Source organism: Podarcis filfolensis (genome assembly GCF_964270895.1).
Source record: "Podarcis filfolensis genome assembly, chromosome: 3".
NCBI classification, from domain to species: domain Eukaryota; kingdom Metazoa; phylum Chordata; class Lepidosauria; order Squamata; family Lacertidae; genus Podarcis; species Podarcis filfolensis.
In genome coordinates, this window is record NC_139606.1 from 70040046 (window position 1) to 70064494 (window position 24449).

The 24449-nt window shown below is 43.9% G+C and overlaps 2 protein-coding genes across 2 annotated transcripts in view; one reads left to right on the forward strand and one right to left on the reverse strand.

Moving 5' to 3' along the window:
* LOC310759059 (solute carrier family 22 member 2-like) overlaps window positions 1–8229 on the forward strand; it is a 12929-nt gene extending 4700 nt beyond the window's left edge. Inside the window, exons 3-10 of the mRNA XM_083605869.1 lie at window positions 507–661; window positions 1267–1435; window positions 2065–2179; window positions 2709–2830; window positions 3670–3884; window positions 5476–5584; window positions 6193–6305; window positions 7940–8229. Of these exons, the coding sequence (XP_083461995.1) occupies window positions 507–661; window positions 1267–1435; window positions 2065–2179; window positions 2709–2830; window positions 3670–3884; window positions 5476–5584; window positions 6193–6305; window positions 7940–8064 (1123 nt within the window). The 3' untranslated portion in view covers window positions 8065–8229. The remainder of the gene's footprint in view (window positions 1–506; window positions 662–1266; window positions 1436–2064; window positions 2180–2708; window positions 2831–3669; window positions 3885–5475; window positions 5585–6192; window positions 6306–7939) is intronic.
* A 1612-nt stretch (window positions 8230–9841) lies between these two features.
* LOC310759058 (solute carrier family 22 member 2-like) lies at window positions 9842–23554 on the reverse strand. The gene is made up of 11 exons (XM_083605868.1): window positions 23113–23554; window positions 22018–22121; window positions 20947–21101; window positions 18909–19077; window positions 18222–18336; window positions 17128–17234; window positions 16187–16401; window positions 14904–15012; window positions 14069–14181; window positions 12237–12336; window positions 9842–10517 (listed from the first exon to the last, which is right to left on the reverse strand). Exons 1-11 carry the CDS (start codon window positions 23527–23529, stop codon window positions 10451–10453), a joined length of 1671 nt encoding a protein of 556 aa, XP_083461994.1. The 5' UTR covers window positions 23530–23554; the 3' UTR covers window positions 9842–10450.
* Between the last annotated feature and the right edge of the window lie 895 nt (window positions 23555–24449).

Below are 24449 nucleotides of genomic sequence, written 5' to 3' on the forward strand. Positions count from 1 at the left end.
TAGAGCGGGAAATGGTTCAGAAAAGGGCGAGCAAAATAATCAAGGAAATGGAGCAAGTCCCCTATGAGGAAAGGTTGCGGCATTTGTGTGACATGATAGACATTTATGAAATTATGCATGCCATGGAGAAAGTGGACAGAATACTAGAATACTAATGGTCACCGACCCAGGTGGCTTTAAAAGAGGATTGGACAAATAAATGGAGAAGGCTATTTAAGGCTTCTAACCATGATAACTGTGCTCTTCCTCCATAGTTGGAGGCAGTAACGCTCCTGAAAACTGTTTTTTGGAAACCACAAGAGTGCAGAGTGTTCTTGTGCTTGGGTCTTGTTTGAGGGGCCCTAGTGTGAGAATAGGATGCTGGACTAGATGGTTCATGGCTTGATCCAGCTGACTCATCTTAAATATTCCAATGTTCTTAATTCATTAATGAAAGCATGCTTTTGCATGTGTTTCTGAAAAAAAAAACCCTTCTGTATTTTTTCTGTCACTCACCCTCAATTCAGGTTCGGACGTAAAACAAGTCTCTTAATTAACACCCTGGTCACTTCCATCGCAGGAGTTCTTGTGGCCTTGGCTCCAAGCTACTTATGGTTGGTGATATTTCGCTTCATCCAAGGACTAATCAGCAAGGCCAGCTGGACAGCAGGCTACATTCTAAGTAAGTGTGACACCCTCATTGATGTAACTTCTTGCGGATGAAATAATCTGCCCAGTCACTGGATCTAAGCAGATGCTGTTGGACTGCAGCTCCATTGGTCATGCTGGTTGGGGTCATGCTGGGAAAAACATTCAGAGAGCCACAGGTTCTAAATCTGTGTGCATACACACTCACTCTCTTTGTCCTGGGCACAAAGGAGCTTCTGTATATTGAGTTTGCACAATGTGCAATAAGGGTCCTTGTGTATGAAACACAATCAATAAGAAGACCCACAAAAATGAAAATATACTTGCATTATTTTTCATCATCCTGTTTGTATGTGTTTGTTCTTCAAAGTACATTATTAATAATACATTCTACGGCCTTTTAAATCTGTTTGTTGGAGGCGGCTATTGGTTTGTTTTTGTTTTATTATGTATTTTGTGTTCTTGTTTTGTATTTTTATGTTGTGAACCAGCCTGTGATCTTTGGATGAAGGGCAGTATACATATTTTAGTAGTAGTAGTAATAGTAGTAGTAGTAGTAAGCGGAATCAGTATAGGTCAGTATAAAGCTAGATTTCAGTTCAGAACTGTCTTTGTGAGATCATCTCATTTATTTTCCAGTCACAGAAATTGTTGGTCCAAGCTACAGGAGGATAGTGGCTATTCTTTACCAAACAGCATTTGCTTTCGGCCTCCTCATCCTTGATGCTGTGGCTTATGTGATTCCTCACTGGAGATGGCTGCAACTTGCCATTACTCTGCCGTGTTTCCTTCTTTTGTTCTACTACTGGTAAGGTGCTGTTTGCTTACGTTCTGTCTTCTGATTCAGTGCCAGTACTTGCCATCTCTATAAAACCAGTTTTCAACATCCTGGGAGGAATTTAGGTATGCAGGTACCACATTTCAGCCATACCTCCCTCCCCCTGTCTCTGCTAAGCACCTGAGTTCATACTATCCATACATTCGTTCATGGGCATATCTGCATGGATGAGTGCGCAGTTGCCTGGTGCTGATCATGCACTGCCTCAAAATAGCTTCCTTTGCATTCTATTATGGTTCATTGTTGGAGCCTGGCAATGTGTATCATAGCTGTCAACTTTCAGATTTGAAAATAAGGGATCAGCAGCCTCAAAAATAAGGGATCAGCAGCCTCACCTGTCCCGGGGACAGTCTACGGGATATCTAACAATCTGGGATAGCAGCGGGAAGCAGCGGGAAACGGCGCTGGAATAAGGGAATTTCCCGCAACAAAAAAAAGGGAAGGTTGACAGCTATGATGTGTATTGACACAAAAAGGACGAGCATCAGGGAGCAGTGAGGACTTGCATGGCTGAATTTCCTTTCATCTTGATTTTACCATGAGTCTTCCTGCAACGGCCTCATAAGGCTGCTTTTCTGGAATCCTGCTTTTGTTTGCAGGTGCCTGCCGGAATCTCCTAGGTGGCTGATCTCTCAAGGACAGAATGGCAGAGCTATGGAAATCATGGGTGATATTGCTAAAAAGAATGGGAAAGTCATGCCTGCCGGTTTCGAGGTGAATTTTATGCATACAAAGTAGTAGCTTCCTTAGTATGCTATTTTAACTATATGCTCCCTGGGAGGGCATCCTATGAGCCATTCACAGGAGCCAACTCCTAGGCCAAGGGGTCTTTGCCCCCCCCCAAATTTGAGAGGTCTGCCCCCCCAGTTGATGGGCATTGCCATTCAAATGGTGTGTGTGCACCACATCATGTGATGTGCGGTGGGGCTTACCTACCCCACCATATTTTATTCAAGTTGGCATCCCTGGAGCCGTTGGTTAGGTCAAATCTATCCCTGTAATATTGGAGGCGGAATTCCAACATTGGGGAGGGAAATAGACTGCCACAGTTTACCGCTCTAGCAGAACCAGCTCCTCTCATGCCCTGGCCAAAGCAACACACAAACTCTGACCTAGTAAGGGGAATAAGAGGGCATTCCAGGGGCATTCTGGGAAGCAATTTGTATCTGGGATCTCCCTGTTTAAACTGTAAAATGTCCCTGGTCCTTTACCCTTGTTTAATATTGCAACAGTTATCTTACAGAGTATAAACCTTGAAGAAGAAAAAGAAGAAAAAGAACAGAAAGAAAACCGGGGGCCTTCGTTGATGGATCTTGTGAGGACAACACAAATGAGAAAATACACTTTTATTTTGATGTATAACTGGTAAGAGACCCTTAACTTCATTATTAATTTCCTTGCTTGTTTAATACAAAACTGCCCCCTGCACGCACATTCTTACTGAGCATCATTTTATTCATGACCTGTGTGTTTAAGGTTAAACATGCAACAAGGTATAGCATTAAGCCTGAGGTCCACATGTCGTTCATCAGCACACATGGGAACTTGGAATACAACCTGGATTCATGCAGTTAGGCCTTGCTTGCATAATCTGCCCATCTCTTTCTCGTAGTTAGTGAGACCTACTTGTGTAGTCATTTTTACTTGCGTGTCCCAATTCAGGATGGAAGGGGAAAGGGTGCCCAGGCCAGAGGCTTCCTCCCATAGCCCACCAATCTTCACACTGCACTATCCCATGTCAGGAGAAGTGATCTATTCCATTCCAAGCATGTCATGCACTCATTCTGTCTCAAATCTCACCTCCCATTCAGCCCGGTCTTTTGGATTTGTCAAAGTATACCCACTGATCCTGAGACAAGGGAGAAAGAGAGTTGATAATAATCTAGAGCTAGAGTTAGTCAAAAGAAAGCAAAAGGACTAACAGAAAGCAAAGCATGTTTACAGTATTTGTCCAATCCCAGTTTGCTTGTCCCCAGTAGAAAGAAGGGAGAAGGGTGAGAATGGGAAGAAGGGAAGAAAGATAAATTAATAGATAAAGCCTCACTATGTATCAACTTCAAAGGTTAACAATACAGTTTGAGACCAAAATATCCTATATTGAGTGATAGTTCCTGGATATCTGTCTCAAATTTCTCAAAGGAACATGACTCCTTTCAGACAAACACATTGTTTCACATTTAACGCGGTGGTTCTTCTTTTCCTAGGTTCACAAGCGCCATCATGTACCAAGGACTCATCATACACCTGGGGATTTCTGGAGACAATGTTTACCTGGATTTTTTCTACTCGTCTCTAGTTGAATTTCCAGCAGCCCTCATACTCATACTTACGACAGAGCGCATGGGCCGCCGCTATCCCTGGGCTACCGCAAACCTGGTGGCAGGAGCGGCTTGCCTTGTTGCAGCTTTCACCCCAGAAGGCAAGTTGGTCATCTCCATTCATCCATTTCCCTGCCGGGTGAGAGAGGGGAACCTTATTTAGTTCTGCCTGTCTGCTTCTCCTCTGTTGTGGGATATGTCTGCCCCTTCCAAGAAATCACTGAAGATTCCATATGTAAGGTGGTAATAAACGCTCAGTCAATACGGCCAACAGAAGCTGTTACACCATGTCATTCAAGAAGTAACTAGGTATTCCTTCTAATATTGTACTATAAAGGATGCGGCAGTGAAACTTCTGGTTGCACTGCACATTCCCCACAGTCTTGCACAAGATGTTGAGCACCACTTGACTTTTGCACAACAGTCATTCATGAATTAGTTTATTGTTCAAAAACTGCACTCATGACTGTATGCACCACGCAAGATATTGGAGTGCATTCCATATTTATAATCCAATTTCTCCCATCCTCACTTGTATAAAGATAATTTAAACTAACATTCAGAGGAGGGTTGCAGAATCATAAATGTAGAGAAGAAAACTTTAAATAAAGAAACCATAGGCTCCCCATCATCTTTTGCACTGAATGAAGTCTTATCTCAAATTCAAACCTTAAAGTCCTTGCAGTTGGTTTGTTCCACAGTTTTTGATCTCATCTCTTTTGTCTGTACTTTAGTCCAATTAAGCTCTAATGAACAAGAGAACCTCTGCTTCTTAATGGCAGCGTTGGAGGGTTTTTGCCAGGCAAAGTGATTTTGCATTCAGCACCTTCCTGCTCCCCACGTTCCATGCCAGAGTGAGAGCCAGGTATCAAGATGAACTGCAAGTGAAGCTCGTTCCCCTTGTCCCTGGGGGAATTTGCAAGGATGATTTACCCTCAACCACCCTTGTTTTTCCTTTGCCTAAGATCCCCCGCTGTTATGGGGGCTGCCTTCATTAAGGCAGAGCGGAACCGCAAGCCCCAGATATTGGAGCGCAGGCCACATGGTTGCAGCTGTTGCTAGTGCACAGTCCAAGAGGCTTCACCACCAGCAAAGCACTATAAGAACTCAAAGAGCTGGTTGATAAGATACAGTCATGCACACATTGCAATGGTGTCTTGAAGGCTGGAAATTGCTCTCCAGCTTTTGGAATAAGACAGCCATCAGAGAGTGGAGGCATCAGAGAAACAGTTAAAAGCACTTTGCAGATAGAATGAGGTGCTGGAGCTGTGAGTTGTCTGGATATGTATTTGATGTCTACTGAAACAGTCTATTTCCTTCCACTAGACACTCTTTGAATATTTGTATATAAAGCCAGTATCTCAAGGACAAGCTAAGTCTTTAGTGTGCTCTCATCCATATCCAGAATACTGCAGCCACAAGCAGTGTCCAGGCAGCCCATGTCAGAAGTGTCGTTTTTGCTGATTTTCCTCAGAAATAGCTTAAAAATGTCCAACTTCTTTATGAACAACTTTGGGCAAAAGAGCTCAACAACCATATATTAGCTCTGTCCTTGAAACTTCTTACTGCTAAGAAATCAGAGATTTATCTACCACCAGTACTCTGGGAAATGATAATCTGTTATGTCATTGGTATTAATTGCCTTCCTTCAATGAGCCTTTAGAGAATTAAATATTAATCTTTCCTTTCCAGATATGCACTGGCTAAAGGTTATTACATCTTGCTTTGGCAGATTAGGAGTCACGATGGCATTTGAAATGGTTTGTTTTGTCAATACTGAATTGTACCCCACATTTCTCAGGTAGGTCTTTTGACGACCAAAGGAAAGGTGACTTCTGAAATTGCTTTATATAGATTAATGCATATTTACATTATCACAGATTTACAGGTATAAGACTCTCCTGTGCACTCTCACTGAAAAGAAACTGAAATCTGTACTGCTATTCCTTGAGGGGTTTTCACATGTTACATTCAACAAGTGGATAATCTGTGTACCAGTCCGCACAATAGTTGAGCTATACAAATCAACACAAATATACTCTTTTACTTTCATGTGTGTAGAAAGACAGCTTCTACCAGTGTTCACATAATGTGTGAACATATCTATGGATTTTTTTGCTTCAAGGGGAATGTGGGAACACCCAACACCCCAGCATGGTGGTCTTAATAAATAAGACCTCTTAGAATTAAAGGTTTTGGGATGAGCTGAATTTTTCTTGTAACCAAGCAGTAACTATGGAAATATTTACCTTCCTATCTGCTCCAAAAAATGGTTGGAATGTAGGCATCTCTTTCTCTTCTGTAAGGAAAACCACAGTTGATAAGGATAAAGTTTTATGTTGGCTTTGAGGTCTGAATTCCTACACACACAAACTTATAATATAATGTGTGTTTTTTCTTTTGTATCAGAAACCTCGGCGTGATGGTCTGTTCATCCATGTGTGACTTCGGTGGAATAATTTCCCCATTTGTTGTCTATAGACTATCAGAAATCTGGTCCGAGCTACCTCTTGTAGTTTTTAGTAAGTAATCCTCTATTTTGAGTTGCTTGGGTATGTTCTTCTTTTAATGAAAAATCAAAATATCTCTATTCCACTTTTCTAGTTTAAAATCTTCCTAGGGAGACTTTGCCACCTCTGCAAAGACCCAGCCACCTAACCCTTTGAAGACAATGCAAAGGAGAGGATGTCTGAAGCAAATCTTTAAAAATTGTGAAAGAAATATGCTAGTTATAAGTTGTTTAGCCTGTAAAGGTCAAAACGAACACATTGAATTGTGCCTAGAAACAGATTGATTAGTAACAAACTTCCGTTAACATGGATGAAATTGTTGAATGGTTTCTTTAAATGTAAAGGTTCATCATTGTTCCACCCGATGTGTATGTCTTTAAGGGGCCAGAGCAAGGGCCAGAGCAAGATAATGAGACCCAGCTTTACAGCTGTGAAACATAGCAAGTGCTGCTGAGTTGTATTGATTAAGCTGTGTTGGCAATTGGGTGTAGTATATAAGGAGCAGCACTTAGCTCTCCCATTCCCCTGGGGGATGGGTTGGTGGTTGGGTCTGGTTTGGTTGTTAATGTATTTAGTGTAAAAGGAGTTTTTGTTTTTCTTATTAAAACCTTGTTTAAGTTATTTTTGAGTCCTTTTTTTTTTAAAATGCATGGTCTCCCCAGCAAGCTCTCTGCAGCGCTACCATACTGCAAACAGCCAACAGAAATATGTTCAGACAGGCACATTTCAATAACAAATCTAGTTCTCATGTTTAGAACCAGCTAAAATTTCTGAGCAGTTTTTACAGCTCCCATGTTAAAAACATTGCAGTACTGTACATTGATGTTGCAATAGCATTTATGACTAGAGCATGGGTAGGCAAACTAAGACCCGGGGACCGGATCCGGCCCAATCACCTTCTAAATCTGGCCCACAGACAGTGTGTTTTTAAATGAGTAGAATGTGCCCTTTTATTTAAAATGCACCTCTGGGTTATTTTAGGGCATGCCTGGTATTTTTACATGAGTAGAATGTGTGCTTTTATTTAAAATGCATCTCTGGGTTATTTGTGGGGCGTAGGAATTCGTTCTTATTTATTTTTCAAAATATAGTCCAGCCCCCCACAAGGTCTGAGGGACAGTGGACTGGCCCCCTGCTGAAAAAGTTAGCTGACCCCTGGACTAGAGCAAGGCGGTCTCAGAACACCAGGGACCACAACTGACACATTAGCCTAAGTTAGTGGGAAAACTCTGGCCCAGTGGACATTAGCAGAGCGTCCAGTTTAAAGGCCATAAAGAAACTGCACTCCTAAGCTGCAAACCGATTCTTTAAGGAGGACCACACCTCCAGTTAAAGTAGGCTGAATACCAACTACCAAGGATATTGAGTCACCAAACAAGTCTCTCTCTCTTACCTGTATTGCACTCCAGTTTGCTTTTTTCTCATCCTGTCTATTATTAAGTTTTGTTCAGCACTTCCTTGTCCTGTTTGTGAGTTCTTGATTTCCCCAATTTTCCTAAGCATGTTTACTTGGAAGTGAGTTGTGCTAAATTTAAGGGGGTGGTCTGCATATTGAACTACCTTCGTGATTTACAGTGAGCTGGTTTTTTAAAATGTGCATTACCGTATGTTGGGTCTTAACTGCCTTTTATGTGTTTCATTGCCAGCTGCAGTTGGTTTGATTGCTGCCGGATCAGTGCTATTTCTGCCTGAGACCAAAGGGAGAACTTTGCCTGAGACCATCGAGGATGTAGAAAACTTTCATCGGCACCGTGCTAAGCAGCTCAATTAATGACAAGCGAATGGAAAGTATTATTTGAAAATCAGTGTTCTTTCAGCTATAGTTTGTAAAAGGCTCTGAGAATTAACCAGCTTGTCTAGGAAATAAAGCCGTGAGGACTTTAACTGACTGTAATGTAAAGGTCATTATACTAAAAAAATAAATATATATATTTTTGTCCTGTGTGTGCATCTGTTAAATGGATGAGTACTGTAAAGGTAGCATATAGTGCACATTTTAAAAAAATTGTTCTTAGAAATGACCTTAATTCAAATTATGTTGTGATGATACAGTCTGATTGGCCATCTGTCTATCTATCTTCAAACTCGGCTGAATATCTATTGTTCTGGGGGGCATTCTTTTTTCAGGGTGATGGGCCATTAAGACAGCAAAGGAACAGTCATGAGTCATTAAGAAAGCAAAGGAGAGGGGGCTCTGTGTGAGATGGCAAATAGGTGGGGTTCCCCCAACTTGCATATAGTGAGGACAAAAGCCAGAGTTTAGAGTTGAAAGTGTATGTGATGCGACCCAGCAGTATAGTTACAGGCTGGAAACCAGAGAGGCAGAGCACAATGTTTGATTTCTGCTTCAATCCAAGGCTGTGGCTATAGGAGAAGCAGGACCTTATTGGAGTGTTACTTGTGTGAGCCCCTCCATCATAGGCTCAGGTTGTATATATGTGTAAAGAAACCATATATCATAAAGAAACCACAGTCTCCCCAGTGGCTCCATCCCCAAAGGAAACACAAATCCTGGATAAGTGTCTCAAATGCCTAGAATTTTGCACTGAGAAATTGGCATGAGAAAACAGCTTACATCATTAGATACCTGAAATGGATGGACAAGATGGGGACAAGGAGGGGTTTGTGCACGCACATGGGCACATGAGATGAGGCACACAGAAGGCTACATTAAGAACTGACCAAAATTAAGGACTTTTTTGTCTTTCATTTCTGATTTAAGTATTTGCCTAACTCCATAGTGAGGCTTAAAATACACTTAAATTGGGCCAGATTGCACCCAAACTCTGTAAGTGAAGTGAACTAGATAGCCAGAATCAGAACCTTTTCTATGGGGAGAATTGTTGCACAGTATTGGTCCTCCTAAATATTGAACCATAAAGAAGGCTGATCGCCGAAGAATAGATGCTTTTGAATAATGGTGCTGGAGGAGACTCCTGAGAGTCCCATGGACTGCAAGAAGATCAAACATATCCATTCTTCAGGAAATCAGCCCTGAGAGCTCACTGCAAGGACAGATCCTGAAGCTGAGACTCCAATACTTTGGTCACCTCATGAGAAGAGAAGACTCCCTGGAAAAGACACTGATGTTGGGAAATATGGAGGGCACAAGGAGAAGGGGACGACAGAGGACGAGATGGTTGGACGGTGTTTTCGAAGCTACAAACATGAGCCTGACCAAACTGCGGGAGGCAGTGGAAGACAGGAGTGCCTGGCATGCTCTGGTCCATGGGGTCACGAAGAGTCGGACACGACTAAACGACTAAACAACAACAACAAATATTGAATGTAGTGCAAAATGATGTAAATGACTTCCCTTTTCTTTGGAAACTGTCTATTTGCTGATGCAATGAATTCTTCCCATTCATTTTTGTTTCCCAAACCACATACAGAATTTCATCATGTAGGGTTTGAGTCTTTCCTTTGCTAGTATTGTTCTGTCTGTCAACTCTGTGAAAACAACGCCACACTCTAAAGCAAGTTTCATTCTCATAAACTGATTTCCACATCTCTTGTTACTCATTCAACCCTTTGAATACAAACTGTCAAACTTTGACATAATGGACTTTGACAAGTCTTCTATTTATTTATCTTTTGTAGTCCTCCAAAGCCTGGTCCAATGTTTACTCCAAAGAAAGTCAAGTTCATTTATTGGGATTTACCTTCCACTAGTCCTATCTAGTAAAAGAACATGGGTGTAGGATTTGTGTGGCTGCGCTCTTACTTCATTATTAGCATAGCCCAGCCCAGTGTGGTGCAATCAAGGGAAGACCTAGGCTTCTCCACACTTTAACTGGACCTGTAGTTTGGTCAGATTGTGTACTGATTAAGTCCCCTGGGAAAGGGTACCTATAGCCCTCCAGATGTTGCTGGACTATGACCACTATCACCCTTGATTATTGGCCATGCTGACTTGGGCTGATGGGATTTGGAGTCCAACAACCTTTGGAAGATTAGTTTCCCCATCCCTGATTGATAGACTTCCCTCCAGTCTCGCAGAGTGTCAAAAACACACTGTAGTTGTGAATAAGCAGCAAAGAATCAGAGGATAAAGGAAGTTCAAAAAATTACGACAGCCTGTGTGCATGTGTTTGCTCTCTTGCTCCATTTTTCTTTAATGCCAAATCAAGCGAAAATCATGCAGAAAATGGCTCTTCTTAATTAGTTGCCGCATCTGAGGTTTGAACATGGAGATAAATAATTTTTTCTTTTGGCCTTCCTTGCCTGTGGAAACAAAGCCGGAAGAGTAACATGAACAGGAAAAGAGAATCAGAAATTTAGTCTCCCGTGATTTGGGGGTCTAAATTACACTAAATACATCTCTTCAAGCTCCGTGAACCTTTTATTAAATGTAAATAGCAGCTGATGGGACTTCCCATCAGGCGTGCGAATGCTGGAATGAGGGAGAGTTTGAACCTGCTGTGATCACAAAAACCACCCCTCCAAAGCTGTGATTTGCAGCAAGTTTGAAGTTTTATTTGGCTCCAATAAAGACTTCCCTCCTGGTGTGAACAGCAGCTTTTGGAGGGGTGCTTTTTCATTAGGGCTGCGGTTAGAGGTAAAGAGTTAAACTTCTCTCCTCAATCTTGGAAGTCACAAGCCTCATTGCAGCTGGTGGGTCTTAACGTAACATCATTGCCTCCTCCTGGCACACCTGCTAGTTAGGGCAGTATTACAGCAATCTGTGAAATGCATCTGTGAGCTGCCTTCCATTTAAAATCCCCTCCAATGGATGTTAATAGGTCTTTGTAGGACACTTGCCCCCAGGGGCCTGCCCAAGGGTGCTGCGTGTTGCTACCAGCTCTATTAGCTGCCCTCACTCGCTGGATCATCACCTTGTCGTGAGTGGGCTTGCACATTTCTATGACCCTTGTGAGTGAAGCCGTCGGGAATCTCGTACTCCCAGCAGGGTCACTTAAAAAATTTAAAGGGTCAATTAAAAAAAAGTAGTATAAACACCAACAATTGGGAAACACTGGCCTGTGAGTGCTCCAGTTGGAGAACAGCCTTTACCAAAGGTGTCATGGGCTTTGAAGACACTCAAACTCAGGATGCAAGGGAGAAATGTGCTAAGAGGAAGGCACACTTGGCAAATCCACACCGTGATCAGCTCCTGCCTGGAAACCTATGTCCCCACTGTGGAAGGACGTGTGGATCCAGAATTGGCCTCCACAGTCACGGATTCATTGTTAAAACCATGTTTATGGAAGACAATCATACTTGGCTATGAGTGATCGCCAAAAATTAGCTGCCATACCTATACTCAAAACCTTAGGAAGAAGCAGACATATGCCATATGATTGGCAGGAACAATGAAGCTTCCAGATTGGCCAGGTCTGGTATAAATATTAGGAGCCTAATTTTCTGCCTTTGTCTGACCAACAGGACATTATCACCCACATTATCACATTTCAGGCTCCAGCTGTGACCACTCCCCACCCCTGATTTCATTTGCCCCTGTAATGGGAAATCACACTCTACAAATCTAAATTTAGTTTTTGCTGGTTGCTCCTCTCCAACAATTCCTTCTGCTGGCCATATGTCGTTCCTACCCACCTTCTTCAGGCATGCAACATGAATGTGTGAAAAGGGCAGTGGGGTTCTGAGTGCGAGCGCCACTTCCAACTATTGAGCCCACACAGAAGACCTTCACAGGCTGAGTTTGAAGGCCTGGAGTGGGCTTCTTACCACTCTCTGCTGAATGCAGTTAGATTGAGACTCTGCCTTATCAGCATTCTAAGCACCTTCCTTCAAAGTCATTGAGGAGTTCTGTTCAGAGCTCATCACATCAGGCTCAACACAGGAAGATCAAGGCAGCTCACCCTATGTGGAACACATGCCCCCATGCACTCCCCCTTTCTCCTGGCGCTGCTGAATGCCCAACTAGAGCTCTCATTCACTAAGAATGCCTTTCTCTATAAGATATGTTATACAGGACCATACCTGTGCATATTTTCGGCATCTTCAATAGTCTCAGGTAAAGCTTTTCCTTTGGTTTCAGGTAAGAGCAGAACCAAGCCACCGTCAATGAGACCAATCACAGCTTCAGACACACGGCACAAACAAAAGATCAGTTGAGACAGACCACCCTATGTGAAACAATACTAAGGCCCTATAGCAATTTGTAAGTCGTGCCAATAAGATATTGCTGAACTGTATTAAAGGAAATGGCAGCGTGTAGATGCAAGTTCTCTTCCTCTCCCCCACCTGCAGACTATTTTATGAGTGATCTCATTTTTCTCCAGAATCTCCTTAGATAGGAGAATCAGCTGCAGTTCATAGGAATTCACCACAGTGAGAATATAGATTAAATGTATCACTTATATTTCAGAGTATCTCTGCATACTCACATCCTTTTTCAAATGTCCAGAGGTGATTTCCTCTGAATTTGCTCTGAATGTACCATCTCTGGGCATTTGAAAAAGGATGTGAGTATGCAGATAATGTGTTCTAGAACTGAAGCCACTGTTTTTGAAGAGTAGTTTGCTGTCACTGAGAGAATGTTTTCAGAATTCTAAGACTGACAGCTCCTATATTTGAACTCTTTCAAGTCCTGCTTAGGTGTTTGGTACCCGCAGATATCTATTGTGTGAAGCCGCCAGGAGGAATACATGGAATAAGACTCATCCCTTCAACAATGACTCTTGATTGGCTCAGTGTGAAGGGGGTTGATTGGGCAGTTTCCAACATCCACCCTACGGATGCTGAAGTAGACTAAGCTGATCCCAAATCAGCTTGGGGACACTGCTGGTGCATGTGCTGTTGCCATGTATGCAGAAACAAATGCCTGGACAAGGTTATTCTTGGAGATGCATAGGCAGGTGGCAGGGCTGTTTTACTGCCAGATTTCAAAAGGGTAGGGCAACTTTGCTCTGTACCATTCCCTGGCTATTCCTACTGGTTCTATCATTTGCAACCCTGCCTTTATGCTCCTCTGTAACCCTAATCTCCTTTCTCTGTGCCATTCTAAAACTATCCCTGATTTGCAATAGAGAATAACATTACACAATAATTTGATAAAAATGAATTGTTTAGCAGAATAGCATGATGTGGATTGTTTTTGACAGCAGGAGTTAGGGTTTGTTTTTTTGGAGAGGACTATAGAAACTTAGCTGCAATGTCTTGCCAAGAAACCTCTGAGGTAAAGGAAGAAATCTAAGCCCAACTGTCATAAAAGCAAACATACGTTCAAGTAGTGTACAGGAGTTGGGTCACCAGGATCCTTTGGATATTTTGTTCAATTATAGGAGCTGCCTGCAGGTTTACTGTCAGCTTCTATCGGATCCTCTTCACCATTAGTTATACCTACCTTAGCTAGGGATATTTGAGTATGAATTTGGAGAATAATATGGAAAGAGCATGGAACAGACTTATAACTGAATGCATTCAAAAGTGGTATGGATGAGAGGTTGATCTGCCTATGGCTACCTACAGACGCAGATCCTTCCCCATAATGCCTCAGAGGCAGGACCTGTGGTCCTCCAGATATTGCTGAACCACAACTACCAGCATCCTTGATCATTGACCAAGCTGGTTGGAAAACGACATTGCAAAATTAAGAGAACTGTGTATTTCAATGGATGGCTGCACTGGTTTGCATATTGTTTCAGAAAGTGGAAATTAGCTAGGATCACATTTAAATTTGATTTCTCTCCTATCTCTAACTGGGGCAGGTGAGAATTGCAGTTCAGTGACATTTGGAGAACCACAGCTCCCTGTCTGAGAATGAATAATCTACCCTCATTCAACATAAAAGAAGTAGTTCATATTCTTACCAAAGACAACAAGTGGAAGTTCATGCCAGACATCAGCCAGCCTGTAGACAATGAATGGAGTTATGATCCCACCAATATCACACATTGAAGAGCAGACAAGAACACCAAGATTCCTGTGAAAATAAATGTGGAAGCCATTATTTATATCACTGCAGAATCTAATATCACCCCCTTTGCCCAGTTACCATAGTGCCCCAGAGATCCAGCCACTTGTGGAAACAAATGAAAAATGGAAATTAAAGCAGGTCAAACACTCTCATTAAAAGCTATTAAATTCACATTCCCTGCTAGCTCCTACTTCTTGATCATGTTCTCTTGAGGATTTTTAAAGAGTTGTTTTATTTCTGTTTGTACTTTTTTTTTTACTTCATAACTGCAAGACAGGCATCTTGAGCATTTTTAAAAGAAAGATTGTCTACAGATGTGTTCATTAATAAATAAACTTTCACATTTTTTTCACCAGCTTATGAAAAGCAACAGTTAATATCATTGCACCCACAGCCTAAGCAGAGAGCCAGTGTGGTGCAGTGGTTAAGAGCGGTGGACTCATAATCTGGTGAACCGGGTTAGCGTCCCCACTCCTCCACATGCAGCTGCTGGGTGACCTTGGGCTAGTCACACTTCTTTGAAGTCTCTCAGCCCCACTCACCTCACAGAGTGTTTGTTGTGGGGGAGGGAGGGAAAGGAGAATGTTAGCCGCTTTGAGACTCCTTCGGGTAGTGATAAAGCGGGATATCAAATCCAAACTCTTCTTCTTCTACATTTGACTGTCAACTGGTCCTTATGACAAAGGGACACCAGCCCATCCTATAGTATCAGAAGATGGCTCACTCACCTGAGGAAAGTTGGGTATAGTTCTGCATTGACCAAGCAAATCATTTCATAGCACATTGTAATGCCCATCCTGCCTATGCAAGCGGCAGTCATTTTAAGCCAATAGAGATCTGAAAAGACATTGCACACTCTGTTAAGAAGTTGAAAGCTTTTACAGCTTCTTAGGTTTTCTCTGCAAAATTGGTATTAAATGTTACACGTTCTTAGAAATTGTATTTCAAGGGGCAAATACTATACACAATACTTTTGTGTTTGTGGCACCTGGTATTTGTCAGGAAGTAATGAATCAACATTCACAGGTACACAAACACACAGAGAAAATGAATTAGAAATGGAGTTGCCTTGTGTATTTGAAGGATGAAACCTTGAATGGATGCCGTTAATGAAAGACTAGCTCAATATGTAGCCAGAATTCTTGAGATTGGTGCAAACCAGTTAACAGAAATGACTGCCATAGGGTTTTCTTATCCGAACGTTGGATATATATAAGTGAAGAGCACCTACACACAATACCCTGCAGCAGGGTGAAGTCATACTTGATATAGATAGCTTAGGGATAGAGATCCTGCAACCCTCCAGATATTGTTGGATTCATTCCTCGCTGAGTTGTAGTCTAGCAACCAGGGCCGACCCACCCATGAGGCAAGCTGAAGCAACCGCCTCAGGTGGCAGAATCCACAGGAGAAGCAGATCTGACCTTCAAGGAATACATTGTCCATTGGTGGTGGTGCTGCCACAGTGGCAGCAATAGCAGTGGATGCCAGATCTGCTGCCTCCTCAGCAGCCGCCACCCAATGCCACCTCTACAGCGGCCTCTTGGCAAATAGGAGAAACTGCTGGTCTCCTCCTACCCTTGTTTCCAATGTGAATCTTTACCCCCTCCCCCATTCCCAATGTAGATACCCCCCTTCTTTTTCTTTAGCTCTTCACTCACCCCTTCTTCCCTGGTGGGGGAGTGACGCCATTTTGGAGGTGCCAAAATGTCTTGGTTTGGCCTTGCCAGCAAAATTTGAAGGGTCACAGGTTCCTTGCCCTTGGGGCATCGATTCTGAGCGCACATACACATTCGGATGACTGGGTTTTGCTGCTAGATTGGGTTACACTCAGGATGGGAAAGAAGGAGCTCAACCCTTCCCCTGCCAGTCATTTTCCTTTCAGAATCCCCACCCCTCTCAAGCTGATATTCTCCCTGCAGGTCCAAGTTCCTGTATATTTTGCCCTATATGGAGAAAGCCAGAAAAAAGAGAGAACGTATAGGTCCATTTCAGCGCCCATCTTGCTCACCTTCAGGCACTAGGGCTGTAAGGAGACAGGCGGCTCCTGCTGCCAGATTTGCTGCAGCCCAGGGATGGCGGCGGCCAATGCGGTCCACTGTGAGGATGAGTATGAAGGCGGCTGGAAATTCAACCAGAGCAGAGTAAAAAAAGTCCAGGTAAATGTTGCCGCCACCAATTCCCATGTGCATGATGAGGCCCTGGTACAGCACCGAGCTTGTGAACCTAGACAAAAAACAGAAGCCAAGTGAAGCCAGGCTCTTTCCAGGGCTGGGGTTGTTTTTTTTGTGTGCAGAAAGCCTACTCATAGTTCCAGCCAAATATGTAAAGGTAAAGGTAAAGGTAAAGGGACCCCTGACCATTAGGTCCACTCGTGGCTGACTCTGGGGTTGCGACGCTCATCTCGCTTTATTGGCCGAGGGAGCCGGCGTACAGCTTCCGGGTCATGTGGCCAGCATGACTAAGCCGCTTCTGGCGAACCAGAGCAGCGCACGGAAACGCCGTTTACCTTCCTGCCAGAGCGGTACCTATTTATCTACTTGCACTTTGACGTGCTTTTGAACTGCTAGGTTGGCAGGAGCAGGGACCGAGCAACGGGAGCTCACCCAGTCGCGGGGATTCGAACCGCCAACCTTCTGATCAGCAAGCCCTAGGCTCTGTGGTTTAACCCACAGCGCCACCTGCGTCCCTTAGCCAAATATGTAGGGCAGCTTAAAATTAAATATGGGGCCTAATTGGAGCTATGTAGGCAGCCCTGAGGAGGACTGGCAGAGTGGAAAGTGCTTGTGGATCAACCAATGATGCTCACTACGGAAGGGGAATTAAAGAGTTCCATCGAGTCCTTTAGGGCTCTCCACTGTGAGTTGCAAGGTGGGGAGAGGATTGTGCCCTAGAAATTTAATGATTTGGAGCAATTGCTTTAATAGAAAGTTTTGCAAGGACTTTCCTTACCAAGAGTACATCAAGATGAGGGTGTGTTTCCTTATCTGCGGTGTTCTCACCAGGTCCAGAAATAGAGGGATTGGTTTGTCACCCATCTCTTCCTCAGACTGAAGATCCTATAAGGGCAAACAAGCAATGTTTGTATCATTGGGGCATTAAGGGGGGCGCAGGAAAACGGATCATAGATTTGTAGGGTTGGAAGGGATTCTGAGGGTCATCTAGTGCAAAGCAGGAAGGAATCTAAACAAAAAAAGTGGAGCTTGAAAGTTTCCAGTCATAGCTGCAGGGATTCTTGTAAAACCTTAATGGGTGAAGGAGCTTTAAAAAACACACATGTGCAGCTTGATTTTAGATATAACCTTCAAACCACAGTGGGCTAGGAGGACAATTATTCTACAGGAAGTTCTAGTTCCCTGACTCATCAGGGAGCCATGTTTGCAGCCCTATTCCGGTTCAGGGTGGGAGGGGACCAGTGTCTTTATTCTCTTCTGTGGCCCAATGGCATTTCACATCCTTTGGGCAGCCATGTGGGAGGGTGGGGCGGAACCAGCCACGGGGGAGCCAGTGATTGGACCTGTGAGTTTTTGTCTACTGCGTAACAACTTGTGATGGTGGGAGAGGTATTGGGCTGAATCTTTAGGAAGCAGGGACAGGGGAGGGGCACTCTGCTCCATGCCATCAAGAGATCCCCTTTATGAGTCTTGGAGGGTGGCATATCCTGTCCAGAAGCCCAGTTAGGGGTTGACAGGCCATAGCACTCCCTACCAGTGGCTCAGTGCCTTCCCAGCACCAGCCAACCCCATCTGCTGGTTGACAGCATATCAACCAGCACTCAGCCTAGTTGATTAACAGATCCATGCCCATGCCTTTTCTCCCATAATCAATAAAGTTGTGGCCTATTTTACTCCAATATCTGGCTCCACTGATCACCCCTCCCAGCTTCATTGCATGTGGGACCAGAATTGGTTTTGAAGTTTACAAACGCTTCCATGTTTGCCGTATTCTGGCTTGCCAAAATGGCCTCTGTTTGGATTTCTAACCCATATACAAACTGTGCATCGGCGTGCCTTATGTAACTTTGAAGGCAAAATAGGTCGGGTTACCTGCATAGAGGGAGGCAGCTTCTTCCGGTTTCCCTTGGCAATGCGTTTAATAATTTTCAGGGCTTTGTCATTTTCCTGTTGGGCTATCAGCCACCTTGGAGACTCCGGAAGGCACCTAGAACAGCAAGAAATGGGGCATTATTAGATAGTAGCAAAATGCATGACACTGTAAAAACATTACTAGTAAAGGGATAAGGCCATATGGAAGTTGGCCTGAGTTGCACGAGACATTTGAAGTGAGGACTGTCACCTCCATGCCAAATATCCTACACTGTGAGTTCTCTTTTACATGGTAAAATGCTGGATACCAGTCCCAGTCCCAGTGGCCAGTCAGATCAGGCACTGGTCAAGGGCCCAGGGGCTCAAAAGCATCCCTCGCACTAACCCTACCCAGCTGAGTCAACATGCTCCAATGTACCATCCTCCTTGCTTGGCTTGGTGGTGAACATGAAGCAGTGGCTCTTTTGAATGGAAGAAGAGGAAGAAAAATACTGTGTTGGGAGCTGATGTGTTTATATGTTGGGTGTCCATGTTGAGGAGTGGGGGCCCTCTGGCAGCACCATGTCAAAGCCTCCTGGAATTGGACACCAGCCCTGTTGGGTACCTTCCACTACATCTAGCTAAGCTTCCATGCTGGTATTATACAGATGCCTTGGCTTTTTTGGCTGTAATGGAAATCTTGCTTACCAGTAATACAGCAAGAAGAAGAAGTTTGGCAAGGTAACTGCCAGTTGTAGCCACCTCCAGTGAGGAATTGCATAAGCGACAGCAGTAAGCACAAGGAGTCCAACGGTAAAGGCTACCTGGTAAACAATGCCGACGGTTCTTCTGTAGCTCAGGCCAACAAATTCTGTGACTTTTTAAGGGTGGAGAAACTTCATTAACATAAGCAAATGGGTGCGGGAAATGATCTGAAGACAGCTCACACTAGATCTCCCATCTATCATGCCACCTTGAACTTCATATATTTCAAATCTTAGTAGATTCCCACATCCCATCCCATCTCCCCGCCGACAGCCAGGGAAACTGTGGATTGACAACTCCCATCATCCTCAACCAACACAGCTGTTGTTGAAAGCCACTGTCATGTCTAGCCCTGACCTGGTACCAGATAGGGAGTCCTCAAAGGATGAACCAGACCCCACCTCAAAGTGTGAAGACCTTAAGGTGCAGGCAGGGTCCATGGGAACCAGAGCTGAGAGATGCGTGTCCCTTTAAATTTTCTCCATGGGGAGATCTTCCAAAGAACCTCTGGAGCTGTTAGAGGGGGCAGTGGACCCACCACCACCCAGTCCTGGAGAATGCCTGTGCCAAAAGCTCTGGGTCCAAGCCTAAAAGTAACAACATAGCATGCATCTACAGACCCAGGGTGTCATGCAGCTTTTGTTCTGAGTAAGGGCTCCCCTCATGAATAAGCAATCCCTGAACTGCTTGAACTACCAGAAGCTGTAGTGAGGGTGTGGTCTAGGAGGCTGTCAGGAACTGGCAAGACAACAGAGAAGAGGAAGAGGAGGAACAGGATCCTGGCAAGAGGTAAGCTGGGAATGGGAAAGGAGAGGTTGGTATAGGAAATACTCATGGAGTAACAGAGGATGGCGAGGGGATGGGGGTCAGTGCACAGGAACCAGAGCATCAGGGCCCATCACCAGAGCCAGAGGGGCCCCTGTCTCCACAAACACAGCAGGCTCTGAGGCATAGGGAGCAGCAGGTTGGGTGCTCCAGGAGGCTGAGGCAGGCAAGGGCCCACAGCCCGGGCTCACTAGCTGGCCAGGTGAGGCTTGCTAGCTCTGGGAGGTTTATGATTCCTCAGATGGAATACGATTGGAATAGGTGAGGATCACATGTTTCTTCAAGCCCAGATGCTGCAATCAACATGTAAAGTACAAAAAGGAGCTGATGTGAGGTGTCTTCACAACTGCCCATGTTGACAAACCTCAGCTGGGATGCTGCAGGACCTTGAACACAGGGATTGACCCTGCTGCCAGGTAGGCCAGGGGTTCAGGCCAGAGTATATAAGGACTCCCTCTTGAGTCTTCTAGTTGCTGGGGTTTTCTGTTTTTGTTTTGATGAGGCTGGATTGTGTGCCCTGCTGTATTCTACCTTACCTCATCTTCTTGTTCTGCTCTCCTTTTCTCTGGATCATGGTTTGGGCCCAGACTGATTCTCTCTACTTCTGATTTGTCTGGATTATGTTGCACTTATCACCCTGTCCTTGTTGCTGACTGAGAGAGCACCCACAGGAGCATGACAGCTGCTTGTAGATCTTTCAAAGCTAAGCTTCTACAGAGTGTTTGGGAGCAAAGCTATTTTTCTAGAAAAGAGGTGCCAGAACTCATCACGAACACCTCCCTTGTTCTCTTAGAATGGGAATTCTAAGAATTGAGTTCCCGTGGGTTCTGGATGGAAGAAAGCCTTGACAGGAAGTATATTTCTATTTAGAAAACAAAAGCATCCCATCATTTGTTGATATCTTAGGACCCAAGACAACCCTGAGAGACTGATAATATTCTAAGGTTTCAACCTTATCAGTTCCATCAAATCACTGGAAATCCCTGTTGTTCCTAGGAGAAAGGTGAATGAGCATGAGATCTCTGGATTGGAGGTAGGAGGGAGTCTTTTCCAGCCCTATGTGGAGTTGCCAAGGATTGAACCTGGGATCTTCTGCATGTAAAGTTTAATCCCTATTAGATTAATTCCCAGAAGAGACAACTGTAAGGAGCCTTACTCAGGATGTAGCCTGTTAGCCAACCCCCTTTGCTGACCAATCCTTGTATCAAGCGGAAAACCACCGTCCACGTGTAGCTAGGTGCAAAAGCCATGAGAACACCAGAAATGGAATTTATTAAGATGGTGATTAACAGGCACCGCTTACGCCCAAACCTGTGGAGAAAAATGACACTTGTCAATATTATACATATAAAGAGGGGAGAGGGGCATGCGGACATGTGGAACTGCTTCACACTGCACTAGACCGCTGGTCCATGTAACTCTGAATTGTCTACTCTGATTCTGAGCAGCTCTCTAGGGCTGCAGACAAAGGATGTCTCCTAGCTCACATGGTGATTGAAGCTGGGGCCTTCTGCATGCAAAGAATATGTTCTGCTGTGGAGCTATAAAAATAAGCTAAATTACTATTGGACAAAACTAAAAAAGAATTAATTTTTTTCTTTAAATTTAACTTTTATTTTAGGATTGAATAGATTATAGAATCATAGAGTTGGAAGGGACCACGAGGATTATCTAGTCTAACCCCCTGCAATACAGGAATCTTTTGCCCAACGTGGGGCTCAAACCCACAGCCCTCAGATTAAGAGCCTCATGCTCTACCACCTGAGCTATCACTATAAACAATGCTTTTGAAGCAGCTTTTCCACATCTTCACCAATTAACAATATTAACAAGTATGATTTTCTACAAAATCTGCAGCCCTGGTACCTCTTGGGATCAGAGTGCCACATAACTAACTTGTCTTGAAACTGCCGAGTTTGCATGTATTCTCTCCCCCATTGAATTTAACAGGACTTGCTTCTAAACAGAAGAGTTAGGCATGTGCTGTAAACCAGCTGTTAATGGTGTGTACATACAAGAGTTCAAGTTTCTTGGCCATCACCAGGCAAAATAAAGGGAGCCAATTCTCATATGCAGCTGAGGCCAGTAATCAGTTCAGATATTTTAGCCAGCTCATTGAAGTTCAGTTAAAAACAATATTTTTCCAGCAAAGCTATGCTGCATTCTTATATAGCCTGTGGCTATACAACAATAAATACTCCAATTGTATATATAAAATTTGACCTACCTGTCTGCCATGTAGCCAATGCTTATGGAACCAACAAAAAATCCCACATTCACACATGACTGAAACAAGTCCAGTTTCCAGGCATCTTCACATACCAGGTTAAACTAAAAGAAAACACATCCAGGTCAGAGACAATGCAAAAATAAAATAAAATTCCATACCTTGAGTGAGATTTCAATATAACTGTTATTCCAAATCATTTGAAGAGCATCTCTCAGGACTATTTCATTCTAAAGTGTATGGCCATTTCAACTACCACCCTCCAACATCCCCATACACAAGCAATATCTTAAGCTGAGTGGCTTTTTTGCGTAGGAGTTATGCTTGCTTATTTTAAAACATTTCCATGCCACCTTTATATCATTGTCAGTATGCAAGGGAGTGAACAAGCATCAAATGAAAGAACACCATTAAAAATAACAATTAAAATCAGATACGCAAACCATTAACAAACAAAGAGAAGCAAAAAGCTTTCAAAAAATAGACTGGAGAACTTGGTTCCTAGTGAAATCAATGTCATGACTAATCTTTCACATTGAGTTCAATGGGACCTAAGTGCAGCTAGCTTAAGCTTGGAACAAGCATAATGTTAATAGCAATGTTGAAATTAACCCTGAAAACAATTGCCATGGATGAGGGGCTTAAGAACTATTCACAGCAAGTAATATTAAATCGCCTACCAAATGAACAGGGCAGACTTTGCTTAGTGCCTATTTGGTAAATACCAATGGTGCCAGGCATAACTGCCTTGGGGGAAAGAGTTTCACAGTTGAGAAGCATCTATAGAGGGGGATCATAGCTCAGCAGCACAGCACATGCTTCTGCGTTCAGAAAGTCCCAGCTTTGATCCTTGCCTTTTCCAGGTAGGGCTGAGAGAGACTTCTGCTTGAGACTATGACGATTAGCTGCCAGTCCAAACAGACAATGCTGACTCGGTAGAAGAAGATTCCTGTGTTCCAGAAGCCCTTCTCTCTAGCAGCTATTGAAGGACCTCCAAGGACTCTTTAAGCTGCCCAGCAGACTCATACAGATCCTTTCAGGGTTCAGCTGTTAATGTTGGTATTGCCTTCTAGAAAACAGCTGCTTACTTCTTACCTCAGTCACGATGGATGATCCTGGGAAATCATAAAGCCAGCCATCTTGACATGCAGTGAGAGGAATACTGCTTCTGTTCCTGTAAGTAGTGGAAAAATCTAGCGGATTTATGCAGCTCAGCTCAGTTGCGTTCCAGTCGACATCATATCTCTTGCACTGGCTAGTGAAAGCATCCCCATGGGTCTCACCCTTTGGAAGGGTGTAATTCAGCTCTTCCTCAAGACTCCAGTCACAACGGTTACTTAACTGGGCAACTCCAGGACTCCGGCAGCGGTGCTCTGGTATAAAACCCAGGAAAACAATACCAACATAGATGGGTGTGAAGGCAGCAGAGAGCAGACACAGCACAAAAAAGGCCCTTTTCTGGTACAAGTCAAATTCTCCAATGTGCTCTAAAATGTCATCTAAGGTTGGCATTCTTGCATTTGAGGCACCTCACTGAAAGTAACAATCTCATGTGTGCCTCTCAGCATTTTGTTGGCAGCAAAGCTGTTTAAAATAACAGCATGTACTCAGGCCAAAAGTCACAGGAAAGCAGCTATTTCACTTTGTAAATTGACAAACCATGCATTACACTCTAATGGGCTATTTCACACCATATCGGAATTCTCTTTATGATGTCTCACACATTCTGTTGGCCGGTTGACTAATTATTCCATGTTATCCAACCTGGGAACATTATATTCATTAAGAAAACTGCATCTCTATTGATCAGCTTTTAAAGGCCATGACAGCTAAACTATAATATTGTAATATAACCAATACTTATTCAATTCAACCAAAATTCAGGGTTATTTCTCATTATCACTTCTATATGTGGTAGCCACTATTTTAGTCAGCATGTATTGTCTCATTTAGCCATCAAGTCTATAGCACCCAAACCTTATGTTGGGAACTAACTGGGGGATACCAGTTAATCCTGAAGTCCCACATGCACGTGGAGCTACAACAACAACAAAATGGCTGACCGCCTGAATTCAAAAAATGTGCAGGGCTTGACTCACCAAGACCTCACCGACGACTCAGGATCCAACAGGGAGGAGGTGCACCGAGTATAGCAGCGCACTCAAGCAGCCCACATACCACAGCTGCCTCGACGAGAAGGAGGGAACTGCGCAAGCTGTGGAGAAAGTCACGAGAGGAGGACCTGCCGTTTCCGCAACGCAGAGTGCAGGCAGTGCAGAAAATTGGGACACATCGCCCGGGTGTGTCGGGCTCGGCCCACCCGATGCCAGGCATCAGATGACCAATCCAAAAGCCCCAGGTCCCGGGGCCCAACGCACCAAGGCAACTCGACGGAGCTCACGGACTTCCAGGTATAACAGTTGCCCCACCCC